The sequence below is a fragment of the Bos javanicus genome, chromosome 15 (assembly GCF_032452875.1).
Source record: "Bos javanicus breed banteng chromosome 15, ARS-OSU_banteng_1.0, whole genome shotgun sequence".
Classification (NCBI taxonomy): domain Eukaryota; kingdom Metazoa; phylum Chordata; class Mammalia; order Artiodactyla; family Bovidae; genus Bos; species Bos javanicus.
Genome location: NC_083882.1, coordinates 428,232 through 452,979, shown reverse-complemented (window position 1 = coordinate 452,979; position 24,748 = coordinate 428,232). Strand labels below are relative to the sequence as shown.

Below are 24,748 nucleotides of genomic sequence, written 5' to 3'. Positions count from 1 at the left end.
CTTCACAGGTAAGTTGTACCAAATATTTAGTGAAGAGTTAGTACCTGTCTTTCTGAAACTATTTCAAAAAATTAACAGAGAAAGGGGTGGTTCTGAACTCACTCTATGAGGCCCACATCACCCAAAACCAGACAAAAATATCACTAAAAAAGGAGAAAATTACAGGCCAATATACTGATGAACCTAGATGCAAAATTCTTCAACAAGATATCAGCAACTAAATTCAATATAAGTTTAAAGGATCATACACCATGATCAAATAGGAGTTATCCCAGAGATATAAGGATTGTTCAATATCAGCAAAGCAGTCAATGTGATATACCATGTTAACAAATTGAGGACTAAAAATCATTTAATCACCTTAATATAGGCAAAGAAAGCTTTTGACAAAGCTCTTCACCCATTTGTGACAAAAACTCTTCAGAAAGTGGGAACAGAGGAAACAAATCTCAATGTAATACAGGCCATTCATGATATTCCCACAGCTAACATTATACTCAGTGTATAATGTTATACACAGAAAGTATTTCCTCTAAGATAAGGAAAAGAGACAAGGATGTTCACTCTTGCCACATTTATTATTTGCTGGAAATTCTACCCATAGCAATCAGAGAAAAGAAATAAAAGAAATCCAAATTAGAAAGGAAGAACTAAAACTGTCACTGAATCTGATATGACAATATATATAGAAAATTTTTGAAAACCTACTAGAGCTCATCAATGAATTTGGTCAAGTTTCAGCATACAAAATTAATATACAGAAATCTGTTGCATTTCTTCAACACACTAGCAACAAATCATCAGAATTAGAAATTAAGAGAACAATCCAATTTACAATTACTTGATAAAGAATAAAATATCAAGGAATAAATTTAATTAAGGAGGTAAAAGATCTGGACTTGGTAAGCTGTAATAGACTGATGAAAGAAACTGCAAACTATACAGATACATGTAAATATATATCATGTTCATGAACTAGAAGAATTAATATTATTAAAATCACAATACTATTCAAGGCAATCTACAGGTTCAATGAAATGTCTTCCAAAATACCACTGCTATTTTTCACAGAACTAGGATAAACAGTTTAAAATTTATATGAAAATGTAAATACCCTGAATAGCCAGAACAGTCTTGAGAAAGAACAATGTAGAAGTAGCACACTCCCTGATTTCAAATTATACTACAAACCTATAGTAATCAAACAGTATGACTTAAACATAAAAGCATATACCATTATCAATGAAACAAACTAGAGAGCCCAAAAAAGGACCTACAGTTATATGATCAGTTAATCCATGACAAAGGAGGCAAGGGGAAAAGACAATCTCTTCAATAAACAATGTTGGAAAAACTGGAAAGCTACAAGATGGATCAAATTAACCACTCTCTCACACCATGAACAAAAATAAATTCTAAATGGATTAAATACTTGGATATAAGACCTGGGATGATAAAACTCCTAGAAGAAAATATAAACTGTACACTATTTGACATTGATCTTATCAATAATTTTTGGATATGTTTCCTTTGGCAAAAGAAACAAAAGGAAAGTTAAACAGATGAGGATACATTAAAGTAAAAACATTTTGCACAGTGAAGGAAACTATCAACAAACCAAAAGGCCTACTCAGTTCAGTTCAGTTCATTTCAGTCGCTCAGTCGTGTTCGACTCTTTGTGACTCCATGAATCACAGCACGCCAGGCCTCCCTGTCCATCACCAACTCTCAGAGTACACTCAGACTCACATCCATCGAGTCAATGATGCCATTCAGCCAGCTCATCCTCTATCGTCCCCTTTTCCTCCTGTCCCCAATCCCTCCCAGCATCAGAGTCTTTTCCAATGAGTCAACTCTTCCCATGAAGTGGCCAAAGTACTGGAGTTTCAGCTTTAGCCTCATTCCTTCCAAAGAATACCCAGGGTTGATCTCCTTTAAAATGGACTGGCTGGATCTCCTTGCAGTCCAAAGGCCTACTAGGTGAGAGAATATATTTGCAAACAATATATTTGATAAGAGGTTAATATCCACAAAAAAAAAAAAAAAAAAAAAAACTCATACAACTCATACATCAAGAAAACAAACATTCCGGTTTTTACAAAATGAGGAGAGCACCTGAATAGACATTTTTCCAAAGAAGACATATTCATTCACATTCAATCAGGAAACACATATGCACTCTATGTTCATTGCAGCATTATTTATAATAGCCAAGACATAGAAGAACCCCAAGTAAATTAGTAACAGTATAAGTCGTGAACATATAAAATAGTTGATTGTGGCAATTACTTAACAAGGTATATTGTTGTTGCTGTTCAGTTGCTAAGTCGTGTCCAACTCTTTAAAGCCCCAAGGACTGCAGCACACCAGGCTTCTGTGCCCTTCACTATGTCCAGGAGTTTGCTCAAACTCATGTCCATTAAGTTGATGATGCTATGCAACCATCTTATCCTCTGTCACCCCCATCTCCTCCTGCCCACAGTCTTTCCCAGCATGAGGGTCTTTTCCAGTAAGTAGGCTCTTCATATCAGTTGGCCAAAGTATTGGAGCTTTAGCTTCAGCAGTAGTCCTTCCAATGAATAATCAGGGATGATTCCCTTTAGTACTGACAGGTTTGATTTCCTTGCTGTCCAAGGGACTCTTACGAGTCATCTTTGAATACTTATATCAAAATATCATTATATACCTTCACACACACAATTTTATTTCTCCGTGATACTTCAAAAAATGAGGCAGAGAGAGAAAAACAGTTTCAGATTCAAGAACTTCAAATGATTCTCATTAATTTTGTACCCTCATTGATCTGGATCTCAAGGACTTGGCTGTAGTTTCCAATAAGGATTTAGTATTCACAACAAAATAGGAACTCTTCCATGACTTGATTCAATGAGAAAATTACATCACAGGTCCACACACTGGGGTTATGCCCCCTTGTTATTACATGATGCTCATTTTTCTTAACAATCCAGGTTCAGGCAAAGGGACTCCCATAAACTTAGTTTCCGGTGTAGAGAATTTAATTGTTTGCTAAAGAATGGGTGAATCTCTAATATGTCACTCCTGAATACCTGCTTCTAAGGCAAAGCCTTTCCATCAGAGATAATTCCTCAGAGAGAAAGCAACAACTGCAAGACAAGGTCCCTGAACCTTAGGGAAATCTCTGTAAACAGCAATAAAGGACAAGGTGAAAATGACTGGTCTTGTAGCTCACTTCTCCAAAGCAAGATTCATCATGAGCACAGTGAACTGTTTGAATATGCTTTCTCCACACTCTCTGCCTCTTGCCCTGTGGGACCAGAGAGATTTGTTTAAGATCACTTTTCCATAGTGTTTTAACTGAATCTCTTCTAAATTCAAACAAGTGAACAGATTTCAACAGATCTTGAATAAATTTTGAGGCTTTAAGCTAGGTGGAAATGTTTTGATTTCTAAGAAGGCTTCCATTTTTTAAACAGATTTATTGAGGTATAATCAATATTCCTAAAAAAGTACATATATTGAAGATATACAATTTCTTAACAATTGCTCATTTCACAGTTGTGTGAATAGGCTCTGCTCAAGTGTGACATTTTTCATAATGAAAGTTACTTATTATACGAATCAGTCAGTTTAATATAGGATTTTTTTTCTGGGCACCTCAAACATCACTAAAATCATCTAAGAGTGCTGAGGTAAGTTTTTCAATAGTACCAATATTTATTATAGATTATTACTTGCCATGTATAATATTCATTATTTTTCAGCACTTTTCAGATATGGTCATAGAATATTTCATCTTCATTCCAATTTTTCAAAAGGTAGCTTGTGATATTATTAACTTAATTTGAAAGCTGGATATTTTAGAGGTTAAACAAATTGTAGGCTCCCAGCTCTCTGACATTGTGATCTAGGCTTTGTCATGAGACTTCTCTTTTAGTAAGCAAAACTATTGATGAGGATTAAAACAAAATTTAAATACATTTCACATATATAAAAGAGTAAATTACAAATATTAGTGACATAAATCATCATCAGTTTCATCAAACACAAATATGGAGGTTCTCGTGAGAAAAATTGCTAAGGATGAGATGAGTCTCCATTGTGTCTTTGAGAGTAAAATTGGCGGTGATTTTTCTGGAGCTCATTGCACAGTTAAACAGTTCTCTGCATTATTTCTCCAATTGTTAATTCTTCCTATCCCACAGGTGCATACACAGTTACAGAAGTAACTAAAAGCTCTTTTTTTGCATCCGTGCACCATTGCATCTGTGGACATGTTCGTACATATTCCCTCAATCATCATGATGATCTATGAGGTGGGTATCATTATTATAAATTTCTAGCTGAGAAAACAAGGTGACAAAGAAATGTACCTTAGATGAAAGAGGTTGCATTCAGAAGAACCAGGATTTGAATCAGGTTTTTCTGATGCTCAAACAATATTTATTTTTTAACATTTCGCAGAGAAATCTGGGGTCCCAGTCTTTGGAGTGGAAGAATGGAGAGTTAGGCCTGAGGGAAAAGTCAATATGGAAGGACCATTCAATGAATGCAATATCACATTCTACTTATTTTTTGAGAGTTCAAAGATGTCATCGTGTGTGTGTGTGTGAGCTAATGAAATCATTCTGTATAAACTTGCTTCTGAAGTAGTATTAAAGTAATTTGAATTATTATCAAAATGAGATTACTAGCTCAACATTGTCTATCATAACTTAACAATGTTGGGTATAGGTTAAAATTTTGAAGAGAAAATTAATAAATAAGATTAACCTGAGACTTAATGTTGGCCCTGCCCATTGTTAACCACTTGGTGGTGGACAGAATCCTAAATTTCTCTATGCTTCTCTTTCCTAATGTATAAAATCAGTATAAAAATGATAGTAGTGAGGATCTTTTAAGTTTGGACTGGGGGTTACATGTCTGCATAAGCACTTAAAACCACAGTAAGTGTGCAGTTTTAGTGTAAGCATTGTTATTACAACTGCTAACATTAGTCTATGACATTGCTTCTTCACCTGCAGAATGGATGATACGATATCAACTGCACAGGTTGTTATTGCTAAGAAAAGGAAGTGAGGGTATGAAACATGTGCTACTACACCATGCACACAGAAATCATTCATTCTTGTTGCTCTTTAGTCACTCTTTACAACCCCATGGTCTGTAGCCTGACAGTTTCCTCTGTCCAGGTGATTTACAGGTAAGAATATGAGAATGGGTTGCCATTTCCTTCTCTAGGAGATCTTTCCAAATCTTCCCAGGGACTGAACATGGGATTGTCTCCTTCATTAGCAGGAAGATTTTTTACCACTAACCTACTAAGCTACCCAATCATTCATGGGCTTTGCTGGTGGCTCAGTGGTTGAGTATCTGCCTGCAATGCAGGAGACCTGGGTTTGGTACTTGGTTTGGGAAGATTCCCCTGGAGAAGGAAATTTCAACCCACCCCAGTATTCTTGAGTAGAGAATTTCAAGAACAGAGGAGCCTGGCAGGCTACAGTCCATGGGTTTGCAAAGAGTTGGACATGACTGAGTGACTAACTTATAAGACTTATATTATTGCTAAGTGATTAGATTTAGTCAACATGCATTATAAATACTTTTAATTAGATCTTGTATTCATTTTTTTTATATTCCCATCACCATCTTCCTGTTACTCCTTTTCCAACTCTTATAAGAAGCTTCTGTTGTTTCTGTCTCCATCTTTCATCCCTTTAGTGAAACTCAGCCAGCTTCATCTAAGATACATAAAGATCTTTATTAGAATAACATACAAGATTCCCTCTTGATCAAATTCCTTCCATCCCTCTACTCATATTAACAACCTTCCAAAATTTCCCGTTTATTAGAGAGTAAAAAGAAACTTCCTAAACTTTCTATTCATGGGTTTTATGTCCATTTTCTGACTCCTTTCAGACATATCTGCCATTATTTGGGAAATCTACTTCAGTTTAGTAGTAACTTGAGATATCTCAGAAGATAAAGCTCTCCCTCATGTGGTTACAGGAGTAATCTTAAAATCTTAGAATGTTTTATTTGTCAAATAAACTCAAAAGAATCCACACTCATTGTATCCTGGGCATTTATCACTTATTGGAATGGAGTGTAATAAATTCAAAGTTGCATGAATGAAAATTGTGGTTTTCTTTAAGGTAATGAAATGAACCATTATGAAACACATGGAGAACAGGAACATGACAGAGTTTGTTCTACTGGGGCTCACAGAGAATCCAAAGATGCAGAAAATTGTATTTGCTATGTTTCTGGTCATCTACCTCACCACTGTGGTAGCAAATGTGCTCATTGTGGTCACCATAAATGTCAGTTCATCACTGAGGTCTCCCATGTACTTTGTCCTGGCCCATCTCTCCTTTGTTGATGCCTGCTATTCCTCTGTAAGTACCCCCAAACTGATTGCAGATTCACGGTATGAAAAGAAGACTATCCTATTTAATGGTTGCATGACCCAAATCTTTGGGGAACATTTCTTTGGAGGTGCTGAGATAATCCTGCTCACTGTGATGGCCTATGACTGCTATGTGGCCATCTACAAGCCCTTGCACTATACAACCATCATGAACTGGTGGGTGTGTGGGCTCCTAGTGGGAGTGGCATGGGTGGGAGGCTTTCTTCATGGATTCATACAGATCCTCTTTATTTTCCACTTACCCTTCTGTGGCTCAAATGTCATAAATCACTTTATGTGTGATCTGAACCCTTTGCTCAAACTTGCTTTCACTGATACAAACACTCTAGGGCTCTTTGTTGCTGCCAACAGTGGTTTAATCTGTCTGTTAAACTTCTTTCTCTTGCTTGTCTCCTATGTGGCCATCCTTTACTCCCTAAAGACCTACAGTTTGGAGGCAGGACACAAAGCCCTCTCCACCTGCATCTCCCATGTCACAGTGGTTGTCTTATTCTTTGTGCCCTGCACATTTGTGTACATGAGACCTGCAGCTACTTTACCTATTGATAAAGCAGTTGCTGTATTCCACACTATGATAACTCCCATGTTAAATCCCTTAATATATACCTTGAGAAATGACCAGATGAAAAATGCCATTAAGAAATTATGCAGTAGAAAAGTTATTTCAGCTGACAGATAAATGTACCTAGAACTCAACACTGATTAGTGTTAGTCGCTCGGTTGTGTCTGACTCTTTGTGACACCACGGACTATGTAGCCCACCAGGCAAATGTCAAAATGACATGTTGGATGAGCTCAGTAAGAACTACTTAAGGGATAAAGAAATTAACTACATAAAATTATAGTATTTTTCATTGAATGGAACAGAAATAGCTGCACAAAAGGAGAAAAATATAACCCAGTACTATTTATTTCATACATAGAAAATTCTACCAAATTGACATTAAGTTTTACAACAGCAACCATGAATGTGAATTCATAGACTTTCTTTCTAATAAAATTTTTAAAATGCTAAGTAGTTTGGTTTTGAGCAGTAATCTTTACAGGAATCCTAAGAAGCAGGAAAGTGAGGAAATATGCAGAAAGGGTAAGATATTAAAACAGACATACTGAAGAGACAGTAATAAGAATATGATTGATTTTCCAGACCATAATCTTAATTGCACTCTCCTGTAATTATGATGGAAAGGTAATATAATTAATAGTTGCTCAGCTGGTAGAGAATCTGTCTGAAATGTGAGAGACCTGGGTTCAATCACTGGGTTGAGAAGATACCCTGGAGAAGGGAATGGCTACCCAATCCAGTATTCTGGCCACAATATACCAGTATAATACCCTCTAGATCCATTCCTATTGTCACAAATGGCAAGATTTAATTATTTTTCTTTTTGCATTAATTTTCACTAGTAACTCTATATACCATTGTTGACAGTGGTATGTTGACTGTCACATTATATAGTATATACTTATTTCATAGCTATAAAGGCAATGCATCATTGAACTTCTGTAACAGTTGAATGAAGATTGCACAATTTTTCCCTATTTTATTGTAGGTTTCAGAATGTCTAGTACTGCTCATGACACCACCTTAGGTTGAAAAATAATCATAAAAAAATGACTCAAAAGAACATTTTGATATTAGACAGGAATTTTATTTATTATATATGTAGTTATATTATACAAAGTATTTGCCTGACATATAATAATCATCAAGATGTGGGAATACCAGACTACCTTAACTGCTTTCTGAGAAATATGTATGCAGATCAAGAAGCAACAGTTAGAACTGGCATGGAACAATGGACTGGTTCCAAATTCAGAAAGGAGTAGGTCAAGGCTGTATATTGTCACCCTGCTTATTTAACTTCTATGCAGAGTAAATCACATGAAATGCTAGGCTCGATGAAGCACAAGCTGGAATTAAGATTGCTGGGAGAAATATCAATAACCTCAGATATGCAGATGACACCACCCTTATGGCAGAAAGTGAAGAAGAACTGAAGATCCTCTTGATGAAATTGAAAGAAGAGACTGAAAAAGTCATCTTAAAACTCAACATTTAGAAAACTAAGATCATGGCATCTGGTCCCATCACTTCATGGCAAATACGAGGGGAAACAATGAAAACAGTGACAGACTTTATTTTCTTGGGTTCCAAAATCACTGCAGTTGGTGACTTCAGCCATGAAATTAAAAGACACTTGATTCTTGGAAGAAAAGCTATGACTAACTAGACAGTGTATTAAAAAGCAGAGACATTACTCTGCCAACAAACGTCCAGAGAGTCAAGGCTATGGTCTTCCCAGTGGTCACATACGATTGTGAGATCTGTACCATAAAGAAGGCAGGATGCCAAAGAATCGATGTCTTCAAGCTGTGGTTCTGGAGAAGACTCCAGACTCCTAAAAGTCCCTTGGACAGAAAGGAGATCAAACCAGTCATTCTTAAGAGAGATCAATCATGAATATTCACTTGAAGGACTGATAATGAAGCTGAAACTCGAGACAACTCATTGGAAAAGTCCCTGATGATGGGAGAGATTGAGGGCAAAGAAGAAGAGGGCATCAGAGGATGTGATGGCTGTGTGGCATCACTGATTCAATAAACATCAACTTGAGCAAACTCTGGGTTATGATGAGGGACAGGGAGGCCTGGTGTGCTGCAGTCCATGGCATTGCAAAGAGTTGGACATAACTGGGTGACTGAACAATAACAAATATTCTCTATAATAAACCAAAGGAGGTATGCATAAAGATATGTGTGCATACATACATGCTCAATCCTGTACAATTCTTTGTAACCCCATGGAGTGTAGGTCCCTCTCTGTCCATGTGATTCCCAAACAAGAATAGTGGAGTGGGTTGCCATTCCTACTCCAGGGGAATCTTCCTGACCCAGGGATTGAAACTGTGTCTCTTGAATATCCTGCATTGTCAGGCAGATTCTTTGCCACTGGCACCACCTGGGAAGCAGAAAAAGGAAAGTATTAAAAAGTGTCAAAAAGAGGAAAGCATCAAAGCAGATGTATTGGCAAGCCAGTAATCAAAATTGACTAATTTCCTAGGTCAGGCACTGAACATCAATTAACTTCCAGGCAATGAAGACAGAATGTTTAGATAACTGTACTACTAACCATGTACTGAGCCAGGACCTGTGCTTAATAGTGTATATTTTAGATCATTATCACTAAAAATCTAATAATTTGTCATTAATAACTGTGCTTGTTTTTATATATCACAATTGATAGTCACATGGTACCTGCAATATTATAGTATGTAACTATTTAATGCTATAAATGCACTGGCCCTGTCTACCTCTGAGGGGTAGATAAGGAATATTACACCATTTCCAAATTTCCTTGTAGCCTTCAACACCATGTAGTATTGCTCATATAACCCATGCTCTGCTGGTAACACATCAGAAAGAGTAATGACTCAAATAAAATAACATTTTGATGTCAGAAAAGAATTTCTATTTTTGACATATACAGTCACACTCTGTAAAGTACCATAAAGTACATGCCTACTATATAGCAATAGTTTGTACAAGATAGCACAATATCATATGCATGATAAATATTGAATGTGTGGGTAAATATATAAAGGAAACAATTAAATAAGCTAAAATGAAGTCCAAAAAGTAGTACGAGAGGCTAGGGAATTCACTTATACTTTAAGTTGATTCACCTTCAAGGAAAAGTCTTGCTTGACCTCAGGGGGAACTACAATTTGCTTAATTCCTGTTTAAACTGAGGATGAGAAAGAAATTTAAACTATACTTCTCAGCATATGGATGAATAGTTTACCTTAATATTCTTTCTGCTCTGAGCAAGACGTTTTTATCTTATTAATACGAGCTCTTTAAGCTATATTCTTCAGTTAACCTATTTACTTTTCAGTAACATTTCATTATTACAATCTGTTTTTAAAAATACATGGCTCTGTCTACGTACAAAGCAATTTCAAGATAAATGCACTCCTTTTATTCTTTTTTGTCTTAATTCATTAGGTAACAAACATTTGGGGCACACAGAATGTATCAGACATTGATAATTGCTAGGGTTTCAATGGTTTAAAAAAAAAGAGAGAGAGAGAGAGAGACCTGGATTCTGCCTTCAAAAAGCTTAAGATTCATTGAGAAACTCCCAAGAGGGAGTAAAAAATTACAACAAGGTGTTATAAATTATAAAGTAGTGGAAGGACAAGGTACCATGAAATGTGTGGGGAATAGAAATTTGTACAGCTGCTATGAAAATCAGTATGAGGTCCCTTAAAAAAACTAAAACTACCATATGATTCAGTGATCCAACTCCAAGGAATATATCCAGAGAAAACCACAATTTGAAGGGATGCATGCACCCCAGTGTTCATTACAGCACTATTTACAATAGCCAGGACATAGAAGCAACCTAAACATCTATCAACAGAGGAATGGATAAAGAATACGTGGTATATATATACACAATGGAATATTATAAAAAATGAAATAGTGCCATTCACAGAGATGTGGATGCACCTAGAGACTCTCATACAGAGTGAAGTCAGAAAGAGGAAAACAAACTGAATAATATCACTTACATGTGTAATCTAAAAAATGGTACAGATGAACTTATTTGCAAAGCAAAAATAGAGTCACACATATAGAGAACAAAATTATGGTTACAAAGTGGGGAAGGGGGAGTGGAAAGAATTGGGAGATTGGGACTGACATATACACTCTACTATGCATAAAACAAATAATAAGAACCCACTGTATAACTCAGAGAACTCTATTTAGTTTGGAAAGGAAATCCAAAAAGGAAGGGATTTACGTATATGTATGATTGATTCATTTTTCTGTAGAGCAAGAAACTAACACAATATTGTAGAGCAACTATACTCTGATTAAAATTAATTTAAAAAAAGAATTATGAGGATTTGTAGAAATGTTTGTGCCAACTTTAATTTTTAAAAACTAATAAAATAAAGTGTTATACAGATTTATTTTAAAAATTAGAAGCCAAATTATATGATGTAAGTATTACATAATATGTTGCTGGCACCTTAACGTAAAGATACCAAAGTTTTCAATTATTATTTTCATAAATCAAAACTGTTCATAAAAATTGTAAATGTGAGTGTAGTTTTGCATAACCACAACTGTTGACAGCAATGACTAGCAACAGAACAAAGCACAAAAACATACCGGTCTGAGGAATATGGGTACATAGATGCAAAGGAAGAGTGAAAAAGAACTGATAAAAGAATAGTTTTTTAACTGTTTTAAGGATAATTAAAATTGTCTTGTGATATAAGAACTACAACTTTAAGAGAAAAAAGTTAAAGTAGCATAAGCAATGAAGTGCAATGTGAGTAGAGATCACTGTTACAGCTGATGAACTAATGGTCATCTCTGGGACCATCTGATCATGCTCAATGGGAAACTATGTGAAGTTTTTTTTTTGTTTTTTTGTTTTTTTTTTTTTTTTAATAAATATCACCAGTTTAATTACCTCATTTCTGTCCAGACTGTCTGGAAAAGACACCCTAGAGTTGTGTGTAATGAGTAAACATATGTGGACAAAGAGTCATATCTCAGTATGTGTCTCAGTTCTACCACTAACTTGAAGTTTGGTCATCCATGGGCAAAATCTACACTTTCTCCAAAGAGTGAAGTCCTGGCCTGAGAAGGAAGTCCACATTCTAAATGAATTCCTTCCTTGGATACTCATTTCTCAGTCAAAGGGGTTTTTTTTACAGAGCTCATTACCCTTTTTGTAGTTAGCACCCTGACATAATTAATGATTGCATGTGAACTTTTTCAGTTCAAATCACTGCTCTGTTTTCTGACTGAAACCCACCTAACACAATATGGAAAATACATAATACAATGCTAGTCTTATAAGCATGTCATAAATAGTATTTCTTTTACTGTACAACCAAGATTTAATGAACAAGAAAATTCACACAAAAATATCTATATTGAGGCCAGAGTCCAAAGTAAAGGAATATCATTAGGCACTTTTTTTTTTTAATAATCATTAGTAACTGACACATCTCCATGTTAGTTCAGTTCAGTTGGTCAGTGGTGTCCGACTCTTTGCGACCCCATGAACTGCAGCACACCAGGCTTCCCTGTCCATCACCAATTCCCGGAGTTCACTTAAACTCACATCCATCGAGTCAGTGATGACATCCAGCCATCTCATCCTCTGTCGTCCCCTTCTCCTCCTGCCCCCAATCCCTCCCAGCATCAGAGTCTTTTCCAATGAGTCAACTCTTCGCATGAGGTGGCCAAAGTACTGGAGTTTCAGCTTTAGCATCATTCCTTTCAAAGAACACCCAGGACTGATTTCCTTTAGAATGGACTGGTTGGATCTTCTTGCAGTCCAAGGGACTCTCAAGAGTCTTCTCCAACACTACAGTTCAAAATAATCAATTCTTCCATGCTCAGCCTTCTTCACAGTCCAACTCTCACATCCATACATGACCACTGGAAAAACCATAGCCTTGACTAAACGGATCTTTGTTGGCAAAGTAATGTCTTTGCTTTTGAATATGCTATTTAGGTTGGTCATAAATTTCCTTCATTACATAAGACCAATTCAAAACTCTAGATTTGTGCTTTTTAGCTTCTGAAGATATTTCCAGATTTCCTGTTAATAGATAAGTATTTATTGATTGAGAAGTATGAAGTTGTGATAAGGAGAGTGAGAGATAGGAGACAGTAAGTCTGGATTCCAACCCAAGCTTTAGTTCTTCTGCTTAAGTGGCTATCAACAAGTATTATTCATTCCATTGTTAGATTCGATATATTAATCAAGAGGCTTGGATTAGAGTACCACTATTACTTCTATCTGTAATGTTTAATGATTCTATTTAACTATTTTCTGAAGTCAGTTTTTTCTTCCAGTGTTTCTTCATAGCATTTTTTACCTCAGCATTTCTGAGGGTATAGATTAAAGAATTTAACATAGGGGCCACCATAGTATAAAAGACAGCAACAGCTTTATCAATGGGCAGAGTGGTAATTGGGCGAAGATACACAAATATGCAGGCCACAAAGACTAAGCAACTACTGTGATGTGAGAAACACACGTAGAAAGACCTTTGTGCCTCCCCTCCAAACTGTAAGTCCTTAGGGAGCATAAGAGGAACACATAGGAGACCAACAGGAGGAGGAAGTTTAACAAGCAGATGAACCCGCTATTGGCAGCAACAAAGAGATCAAGAATGTGAGTGTACATGCAGATAAGCTTTAACAAAGGGTACAAGTCACACATGAAGTGGTCTATGACACTGGGGCCACAGAAGGGCAGTCAGACTGTAAAGAGGACCTGAAGGGTTGCGTGGAGAAATCCTCCAGTCCAGGCCACCCCCAGCAGGAGGAGGCACAGCCTGTGGCTCATGATGGCCGTGTAGTGCAGAGGTTTGCAGATGGTCATGTAGCAGTCACAGGCCATCTCTGTGAGAAGGATGATCTCATTAGCACCAAAAATGTGTTATGTATAGACTTGAGCCATACACCCATTAAAGGAGATTGTTTTGATCTCCCAAAGTGAGTCCACAATCAACTTAGGAGCTGAAGAAGAAGAGTAAATTGCATCCATCAAGGAAAGGTGGGTCAGGAAGAAGTACAGGGAGGAGTTCAGAGACTGGCTGGTAGTTATGGCAACCACAGTGAGCAGGTTGCCTGAGAGGGTTAACAAGACCAAAAACATGACAAACAGTATTTTTTTTTTGTTTTTGCATTTGGGGGTTCTATGTAAGACATAGTAGAATGAATACAGTCACATTCCTTTCATTTTCCATCTATGTGGTGTGGGTAATAAAAACTCCAGGAAAGAATGCCTTAAAAAGAAAAGAAAAAAGAATCATAAAAAAGTGAAATACACTGAAATTCTGCCTTTTAACAGTACTCATAAAGTCACAGATGAGTCTTGCTTTTCCCAAAACTCTGTAGGAATGGTATCTTAAAGTTCTTTTAGCTGACCTAGTCTTTTTTTATTCTGATCTCAAACTATTTTTATAAGACATAGAGTAACCAGAAGAAAGAAATTAAATTTCCCCGGCCATAGTGTCTGAAATATTTTAATGGAACATCAATTTTTTGGAATAATTTGGACATTAGAAGTAACAATTTTGGAGGATAATCTAAAAGTCTATGTACAAAATAACATGAATAAAAAATCACAAAATGGTCTATTTTTACAAATTATATAAAAATAGGGGAAATTTAGTGAATATACTTATTGAATTAATATTTAAAGATTACAGATTTTATATGCATCTTTTAAAATAAAGTTCAAATTCAAAAATTTCACTTATAAAATGTTATATACTTTTCTGCTGCTACTGCTAAGTTGATTCAGTCATGTCCAACTCTGTGTGACCCCATAGACCGCAGGCCACGAGGCTCCTCCATCCCTGGGAGTCTCCAGGCAAGAATACTGGAGTGGGTTGCCATTTCCTTCTCCAATATACTTTTTTAATCTGTTAAAAAATATTATTTGTGTTAATCTATGTTAAAACATCATTTCAATGCAAAAAGATGGGGAAACTGTGGAATCAGTTTTTGACTATTTTGGGGGCTCCAAAATCACTGCAGATGGTGACTGCAGCCATGAAATTAAAAGACACTTTCTCCTTGCAAGGAAAGTTATGACCAACCTAGACAGCATATTAAAAAGCAGAAACATTACTTCATTCACAAAGGTACATCTAGTCAAGGCTATGGTTTTTCCAGTAGTCATGTATGGATTTGAGAGTTGGACTATAAAGAAAACTGAGGGCCGAAGAATTGATGCTTTTTAACTGTGGTGTTGGAGAAGGCTCTTGAGAGTCCCTTGGACTGCAAGGAGATCCAACCAGTTCATCCTAAAGGAGATCAGTCCTGGGTGTTCATTGGAAGGACTGATGCTGAAGCTGAAACTCCAATATTTTGGCCACCTGATGTAAAGAGCTGACTCATTTGAAAAGACCCTGATGCTGGAAAAGATTGAGGGCAGGAGGAGAAGGGGATGACAGAGGATAAGATGGTTGGATGCATCATCGACTCAATGGACATGGGTTTGGGTAGACTCAGGCAGTTGGTGTTGGACAGGGAGGCCTGGCATGCTGCAGTTCATGGGGTTGCAAACAGTCGGACATGACTGAGTGACTGAACTGAACTGATGTATAGAAGATTGGTAAGAAAAATAATTTAATACATTGAGGACATTTGCTTTTGAATGTGAGATTATGGTTGATATTTTATTTCCCATATTTTTCTGTATTTTCCAAATTTCTACAGCTTACATAACTAATTCTATGACTAGAAATTAATATAACCTTCATGTTTTGTCTTAGAGCTCTAAAGCTGTAACTATGTGGTTTTAAATTGATTGGAATATACATGAGAAAACAGACATAGGGAATTGTATTTTGACACATCATGGGACCCCAAGAAATATCTGAATGTCATTAAAGTAACTGCTCTAACGTATTCAAAATTGTTATCAATTCACCAGCTACACTTAGAGTAGGGGCAGGACTGGGTGCTCACTGCTTTGAGAAAATTACTGTGACAGGTGAGGCTTCTGTGACTGCATTATGGGTCACTTATAATTACCCTAAATCCCATCTTTATCCTGCTTCTGCTGCTGCTGCTGCTGCTGCTAAGTTGCTTCAGTCGTATCCAACTCTGTGCGACCCCATAGATGGTAGCCCACCAGGCTCCCCATCCCTGGGATTCTCCAGGCAAGAACATTGGAGTGGGTTGCCATTTCCTTCTCCAATGCATGAAAGTGAAAAGTAAAAGCGAAGTCGCTCAGTCGTGTCTGACTCTTAGCGACCCCATGGACTGTAGCCTACCAGGCTCCTCCGTCCATGGAATTTTCCAGGCAAGAGTACTGGAGTTGGGTGCCATTGCCTTTATCCTACCAGGCAAAAATTATTGACCTCTGCATTTAACTTATACCATTTATGCTTGTAGCCAATAAGTTCTCTGAATAATCAAACCTGCCGGGGACCAGCCCCGGCTGATCCAGGGTATTCAAAGGAGAGACGGTGTAGGTGAAGATCAGGAAACAATTGCTTAATTAAATGTTAATTAAGGATATAAAGAGTAATAGAATGAGGATAGCTCAGTGAGGAAATTTAGTGGAGAAAAGCGGCTGAAATAAGGATAGCTCAGTAGGAAAATTCAGTGAAGAAAAGAGGCTGAATAAAGATTCCAAAGCAGGGAATTAACGTCACCTACGAAGGCCGCAGGTGTCCTCCCGTTCTCCCGAAGGAGAGGAGACAATAAGGCCTCCCCAGTTGGATCTTAGAAGCCCAGGCAAAATTAGTAGGCTTGACGAGCTTCCCCGCCTCAGAGGAAAAATTCAGCCAGAAGGTGAAAGAAAGAACGACATGGGGAGACCAAATTTCGGTGAACAAAAAAGGAGTGTACTTTATTTTTCAAAGTAGTTTATACCTTAAGTTGTGCATAGAGGATAATGGGGGAAGGGGTGGAGTCATGCAAGGACAGCAGTTCCTGATTCTAATCGAAGCCAGGCTTTCAAACTTATCATATGCAAAAGTTCAGGTGATTTACATCATCTTCTGGCCAGGAGGCCTGTTAACATTTTAAGAAACTTATTTTTCTCTAAAGGTGATTATTCCAAAGTCAGGCGATTATTCTAAAGTCAGGCGCCAGCCTCCAAAAAGCATTGGATAGAGTTGCATTCCTATAGGGCAAAGGTGAGGTGGGCTCAATCAAGAAAAGAATTAACTCAAGCGTCCCAGGTTACAAACATTAAAGCTACTACTTACACCAATTATATTAATCAATACACTGCCAGGAACACAGCAGGTAAGGGATATGGAAACTTAGCAGCAAACATTGGCCCAACAAGTGAAAATCCCTTCACCAATACGATTTCTAATCAATCTTTTAACTACTCAAAAGAATCTGTGTTTAGACAGTTTAGAACATCTCATGCCTCTCACAGTTGGGAGGCTCTGAACAATCACATGTGGCCGGAAAAACCTATTCAGGCAGGCTAGAGGATTTCCAAAGGAGTTTGTAGGTTAAACACTGTCACACCCAGGAATTATTAACTGGCGCTGTAAGCTAACTCTTTTTTCAGAGAGAGGTAGTGGGGGACAGCCCCCCGTAAAGTCAGAGGTGTAGGTGAAAGCACAAAGCAGAAAGTAGGCAGACTCTGGTTTTGGGGGTAGATGGGGGACTCCTGAGGCTCAATCCCGCCTTTGCGTATGCCAAGCCTCCTTCCTCATGACCTTTGTCATGGGCGGAGTTCCTCACTGGCTCCCAGCAGTGATAGAATTCCAGTTGAGCTATTCCAGATCCTGAAAGATGATGCTATGGAAAGTGCTGCACTCAATATGCAATATGCGCTATGCACTCAATATGCAATATGCCGGCTCCCGGCATCACAAACCGATTAGTTTAATACAAAATCTTTTTCAATTTTCATTTTCATTCCTCATTTCACTTGATGGGGAATATGCATATTATTAAATTAAACTTTAAGGAAGCATATAAAACTAAGTTTTACATGACATTAATAATGACATTATTAATGTTCACTTTTTCCTGTATCTCAGACTCCATTATTCTCTTTATATATTCTTTTTTTTTTAGTTTTATTTTATTTTTAAACTTTACAATATTGTATTAGTTTTGCCAAATATCGAAATGAATCCACCACAGGTATACCCGCGTTCCCCATCCTGAACCCTCCACCCTCCTCCCTCCCCTCCCTTCCCTCTGGGTCGTCCCAGTGCACCAGCCCCAAGCATCCAGTACCGTGCATCGAACCTGGACTGGCGACTCGTTTCATACATGATATTATACATGTTTCAATGCTCTTTTCCCAAATCTCCCCACCCTCTCCCTCTTCCACAGAGTCCATAAGACTGATCTATATATCGGTGTCTCTTTTGCTGTCTCGTTCACAGGGTTATTGTTACCACCTTTCTAAATTCCATATATATGCGTTAGTATACTGTATTGGTGTTTTTCTTTCTGGCTTACTTCACTCTGTATAATAGGTTCCAGTTTCATCCATCTCATTAGAACTGATTCAAATGTATTCTTTTTAATGGCTGAGTAATACTCCATTATGTATATGTACCACAGCTTTCTTATCCATTCATCTGCTGATGGGCATCTAGGTTGCTTCCATGTCCTGGCTATTATAAACAGTGCTGCAATGAACATTGGGGTACACGTGTCTCTTTAAATTCTGGTTTCCTCAGTGTGTATGCCCAGCAGTGGGATTGCTGGATCATAAGGCAGTTCTGTTTCCAGTTTTTAAAGGAATCTCCACACTGTTCTCCATAGTGGCTGTACTACTTTGCATTCCCACCAACAGTGCAAGAGAGTTCCCTTCTCTCCACACCCTCTCCAGCATTTATTGCTTGTAGACTTATGGATTGCAGCCATTCTGACTGGTGTGAAATGGTCCTCATAGTGGTTTTGATTTGCATTTCTCTGATAATGAGTGATGTTGAGCATCTTTTCATGTGTTTGTTAGCCATCTGTATGTCTTCTTTGGAGAAATGTCTATTTAGTTCTTTGGCCCATTTTTTGATTGGGTCATTTATTTTTCTGGAGTTGAGCTGTAGGAGTTGCTTGTATATTTTTGAGATTAGTTGTTTGTCAGTTGCTTCATTTGCTTTATATATTCTTAAAGCAAAAAAGCAGTGAAGAGTAAAATGAGTTATCCCTGTTATACATCGTCAAGTTGAATAATGAGGTATGTGGAAAGGAAACCTCTTACAGATGATCCCATAAACTCTTCATTGAGAAGCTAGCTTTAGAGTTCCAAGCCCCAGAGTAGTGGTTTCCTTTATGGATAGCCCAGGGCATCAAAGAATCCTTTCAGGGAAGGGAACACCTGAGGAACAAGTGGAATGTACATCTAATTGCCAATTCTTCTCTAAAGAAGGTGGCCTTTGGGAGAACCAAGAACCTATAATTTCCTGAAGACCTGTACCCAAGGCTGGATTTTATGATCAAAATTGCATAGAAAATCTCAAACGTGACTCATTCATTTTTTTTCTTTTTTTTTTAAATTTTATTTTATTTTTAAACTTTACATAATTGTATTAGTTTTGCCAAATATCAAAATGAATCCGCCACAGGTATACATGTGTTCCTCATCCTGAACCCTCCTCCCTCCTCCCTCCCCATACCATCCCTCTGGGTCATCCCAGTGCACTAGCCCCAAGCATCCAGTATTCATTTTTATTATTTTACTAATTGTTTCAGCTTCTTGCAAACCTTGAAGTAATCAGGACATAAGTTAAAAATAGTTCTATCTTATCAGTGTCTTTGATATCCTGTATTAACAGACAGACTCAATCACATGATCATTTTCTTCCTCTGTACTAGACTTAGCTTTGCCTATTAACATTCAAATCCTCTATAATACATATTTTTGGAGAAATGAGAAATAGACTGTTAATCTCACAGAGTAATTCTTATCTCTCATAAGGGCATTCATACTGCAGTTGATAGGCAAGAACTTAAACAGACAAACTTCCTTCCAAGCAGAGAAACCTTTATTACTTGTTTAAATTCCATATACTCACACAGTATTAAATACAAACTTTTACTATAAATCTGCTTTTTCTCATTCTTAATAGAATGCAGAGATTAATTTTCACCATATTATTCTTATAATAATCATTAAATGTTTTTGGGTTTTTGCTGTGTTCACACTATACTAACAGCTTTACATTCACTATTCCATTTACAGTACCTTCATAACAATCCTATGAGGTTGATAGACTATTACCTACTTTAAAAATAAGGAAATGTGGTTAGAAGGTAAATAACTTGCCCGAGCCATGATACAAAAATAAAATAGAACAGTCTGTATTAAAAATCAGGATGTCTGGCTCTAGCTCTTTGGAATTTAGCTTTCCAGTGTAGATCTAGTTTACTTCTTAGAATCAGCAATGTCAGATTTTGGACAAAGCCTCCACCTATGACCATATGTAATCCATGGCAGTTATTTGGCTAAACTGTGTGATGTACAGTCAGATGTTAATGAGTTCAGGATCTATTTAACAAGTTCAGAATTTTTGTGCCCTAAAATTCCTCCAGTACCAAGGTTTAGTTAGAGAGTTTGAGATGGACATGTACACACTGCTGGTGGATCAATACATGGAACTGTATAGCCATGGAACTCTGCTCAATGTTACATGGCACCCAGGAGGGGAGGGAAGTTGGGGGAGAATGGACACGTGTATATGTGTGGCTGAGCCACCTGAAACTATCACAACATTGTTAATTAGCTATACCCCAATACAAAATAAAAAGTTTAAAAGAAAATTCTACCAGGACCTTGCATTTTTCAATTTATATGCTCTTTAAAGATAAGGAAGCTGAGGCCCAGAGAGGAAACATGGCTGATTAGTGGTAAATAAGAATCCAAGTCTTTTAATGCCCAATGCAGTGATTTTTTTTTTTCCCCACCACAACTTACCTCTCATAAGATGACTTAAGTTCAGTGTGTACAAGGAGGCAGGGGTGGAAATCACCTTAAACTGATGAAGACAACTAACTTTCATCTCTTATTTTCAGCAACATGTGTCCTGACTCTCTAAGAGAAAGGTCTAAGTCTTAGGTCAGGGATGCAGAAGTTCAGTCACACTGCAGGGACCACATCCACTTCAGCAGAAATAAGATCTTGCCTGGTTAGAAGATCTAAGAAAGTTTGAAAATAATCAGAATAAAAAGTGCCCCAGAGCTTGGGGCTTAATGTATATTCCCAACCACAGCAAAGGGTACGTTTTCCTTTGTAAATGCTATAAACTAATACATTCTCAATTTGTAATTCAATATGAGCTGACAAAGTCCTTCAAAAAAACAGAATCTAATTGTTGACCTTCCCCTCAGTCCCACGCAGACTTAAAATTGTCTTTGCTACTGTTAAGTCACTTCAGTCGCGTCCGACTCTGTGTGACCCCATAGACGGCAGCCCACCAGGCTCCCCCGCCCCTGGGATTCTCCAGGCAAGAACACTGGAGTGGGTTGCCGTTTAAATTGTAATCGTATTCTGGAAAAATTATTGATAAATCCGTATACAGGGAGGAGGACAAATATTTCTGCAAAAGATCCCAGGGCATCTAAAATTAATCCCCATAAAATATCAGAAAGTAAATTTTTAATGATTTTAATTGTAAAAATCCCTTGAAATAAAACGGAACAATAAAAACTTGATAAAAAAAAAAAAAAACAGAAAAACAACAACAAAAAAAAAAAACAAAAAAAAAAAAATGAGAGAGAGAGAAATTCTAGTTCACTTACTGTGGTTTCCCTTGTAGTTAAGGAGAATGCCCAAAGTATTTAGAAATAAGAAATAAACATTACTTGCAATGTCAAATCATGTATATGTCTCAAGTCCCCACTGGTGGACAATTCTACAGGAAGCAAAGATGTCAAGATGCAACAAATTTATTTAAATGGATTCAGCATGCTCCAATGCCTTTGAAAATCAAGTCAAAAGAAAACCCTATGTTGAATTTGAAACCCAATGACCTAGGTGCTAAAATGAATCTTCTGATCTTCAGTACCTAGTCTATCGCTATAGAATAAGAGCCACAAATATATTACCTGATAAGCTTTTCTTATTCTCCTAAAATGAGAAAATATCTATTCCATGAATCTTAGTGTTTAGAGAGGATACTAAAAATGACAAAGAACCAACTTTTCTATCTAAGACATAATGCTCCCAGGAATTAATTATCTCTGTTTTTTTTTTTTAAGATTTTGCCTAGAAGTAGATATTTTGGAGAATTCATCCATGAACAAAGCATTTTCACCTGACTGATCCTTTCCCTGCACATTAACAGCCTGCATTCTTGGTCTGGAACATTATGTGATAAAAAACTATTCACACAAGCCCTTGGGTTTCGTGAACTGAGGCATGAAGGACTCTAAATGATGGAACCATGGGGTTTCTCCTGGGTGGAATATATCCCTAAGAACATTTACTCACTGACTGAGATCACCAGTGGAGGTTGAGATACATACAGGTTCATGATTATTATATTTCAAGGAACTGACTATTTAACCATTATAAAATGTCTTTCTTGGTCTCTAGCAATAATTTGTGGCCTGAAGTTTATTTTCTTCTATATTGGCTTTATCTGTTCTTTCACTACTTCTTTTGTTACTATTTCCAAAATATATATTTCTTGACATTTTCACTTTCCACTTATCTGTGTCTTTGAATATAAATTATGAATATTCTAGATAAAATATATATGAATCATGGTTCCTGTCCATTCTTCCAGTTTCTGCCTATTAACTGGAGTGCTAAACCATTTATATTTTATATAATTGTTGATAAGACAGGATTTACCATCTGAGCCACCAGGCCCTGGTGGCTCAGATGGTAAAGAATCTGTTTCCAATATGGGAGACCTGAATTTGAACCTTGGGTTGGGAAGATCCCCTGGAGGAAGGCATGGCAATCTACTCCAGTATTCTTGCCTCGAGAATCCCCATGGGCAGAGGAGCCTGGTGGGCTATAGTCCATGGGGTGAAAAAGAGTTGGAAGGGACTGAGTGACTAAGCACAGCACAGCAAGATAGGGTTTACATCTTACACCCACTTCTGCTAATCCTTTCCCCTTTCCACTCCTTCATCCTTTTCCCTGTTCCAGGTTCATAAGACTATAGGAACCTTTGTTCAGGGCTCCCTCAACAATGAGTTGACTTCCACATCTGTGTTAATCCACTTGACTCTTGACTGTGCAATGTTCCATGAGTGATAATGGAACAGAGGGAAGTTGATACTCTAGTTTTAGCCTCTCACTTATAAAGTCTCACCCCAAGAAGAAGAAATACAAAAAAGGCAAAATGGTTGTCTGAGGAGGCCTTACAAATAGCTGAAAAAAGAAGAGAGCTAAAGGCAAAGGAGAAGAGGAAAAATAAATCCATATGAAAATAAAGTTCCAAGGAATACCAATGAGAGATAGCAAAGCCTTCCTAAGTGATCAGTGCAAAGAAATAGAGGAAAACAGTAGAATAGGAAAGACTAGAGATCTCTTCAAGAAAATCAGAGGTACCAACGAAACATTTCATGCAAAGACAGACACAGTAAAGGACTGAAAATGTATGGACCTAACAGAAGCAGAAGATATTAAAAAGAGGTGGCAAGAATACAGAGAACTATAAAAAAAAAAAATCTTAATGACCTGTATAACCATTATGGTGCGATCACTCACCTAGAGCCAGACATCCTGGATTCCAAAGTCAAGTGGGCCTTAGGAAACATCACTATGAACAAAGCCAGTGGAGGTGATGGAATTCAAGCTGAGCTATTTCAATTCCTAAAAGATGATGCTGTGAAAGTGATACACTCAATGTGCCAGCAAATTTGGAAAACTCAGCAGTGGGCACAGGACTGGAAAGGTCAGTTTTCATTCCAATCCCAAAGAAAGGCAATGCCAAAGAATGCACAAACTACTGTCCAATTGCACTCACCTCACATGCTAGCAAAGTAATAAGGAAAATTCTCCAACTTAGGCTTCAACAGTATGTGAACCATGACATATTCAAGCTGGATTAAGAAAAGGCAGAGGAACCAGAGATCAATTTGCCAACATTGGTTGGATCATTGAAAAAACGAGAGTATTCCAGAACAATATCTACTTCTGTTTCATTGACTATGCTAAAGTCTTTGACTTTGTGTATCAGAACAAGCTATGGAAAATTCTTCAAGAGATGGGAACACCAGACCTCCTTACCTACTTCTTGAGAAATCTGTATGCAGGTCAAGAAGCAACAGTTAGAACTGGACATGGAACAACAGACTGATTCCAAATTGGGAATGGAGTATGTCAAGGCTGTATATTGTCACTTTGGTTATTTAACTTATATGCAGATTACATCATGTGAAATGCCGGACTGGATGAAGCACAAGCTGGAATCAAGGTTGCCAGAAGAAATATCATTAACCTCAGATACATAGAGGACACTACCCTTAAGGCAGAAAATGAAGAGGAACTAAAGAGCCTCTTGATGAAGGTGAAAGAGAAGAGTAAAAAAAGCTGGCTTAAAACTCAACATTAAAAAAAATGAAGATCATGGCATTCACTCCCATCACTTCATGGCAAATAGAAGGGGAAAAAGAGGAAACAGTGACAGAGTTTATTTTATTGGACTCCAAAATAACTGCTAATGATGACTTCAGCCATGAAATTAAAAGACTCTGACTCTTTGGAGGAAAAGCTATGACCAACCAGACAGCATATTAGAAAGCAGAGACATTACTTTGCCAGCAAAGGTCCATTTAGTCAAAGCTATGGTTTTTCCAGTGGTCATGTTTGGATGTGAGAGTTGGACCATAAAGAAAGCT

The 24,748-nt window shown here is 37.3% G+C and overlaps 1 protein-coding gene and 1 pseudogene across 1 annotated transcript; one reads left to right on the top strand and one right to left on the bottom strand.

The window, feature by feature from the left end:
* Window positions 1-6,161: 6,161 nt before the first annotated feature.
* On the top strand, window positions 6,162-7,088 carry LOC133261147 (olfactory receptor 4C46-like). The gene has a single exon (XM_061439689.1). The coding sequence runs from the start codon at window positions 6,162-6,164 to the stop codon at window positions 7,086-7,088; it is 927 nt and encodes a 308-aa protein (XP_061295673.1).
* Window positions 7,089-13,266: 6,178 nt separating this feature from the next.
* On the bottom strand, window positions 13,267-14,199 carry LOC133261581 (olfactory receptor 4C12-like; annotated as a pseudogene).
* Between the last annotated feature and the right edge of the window lie 10,549 nt (window positions 14,200-24,748).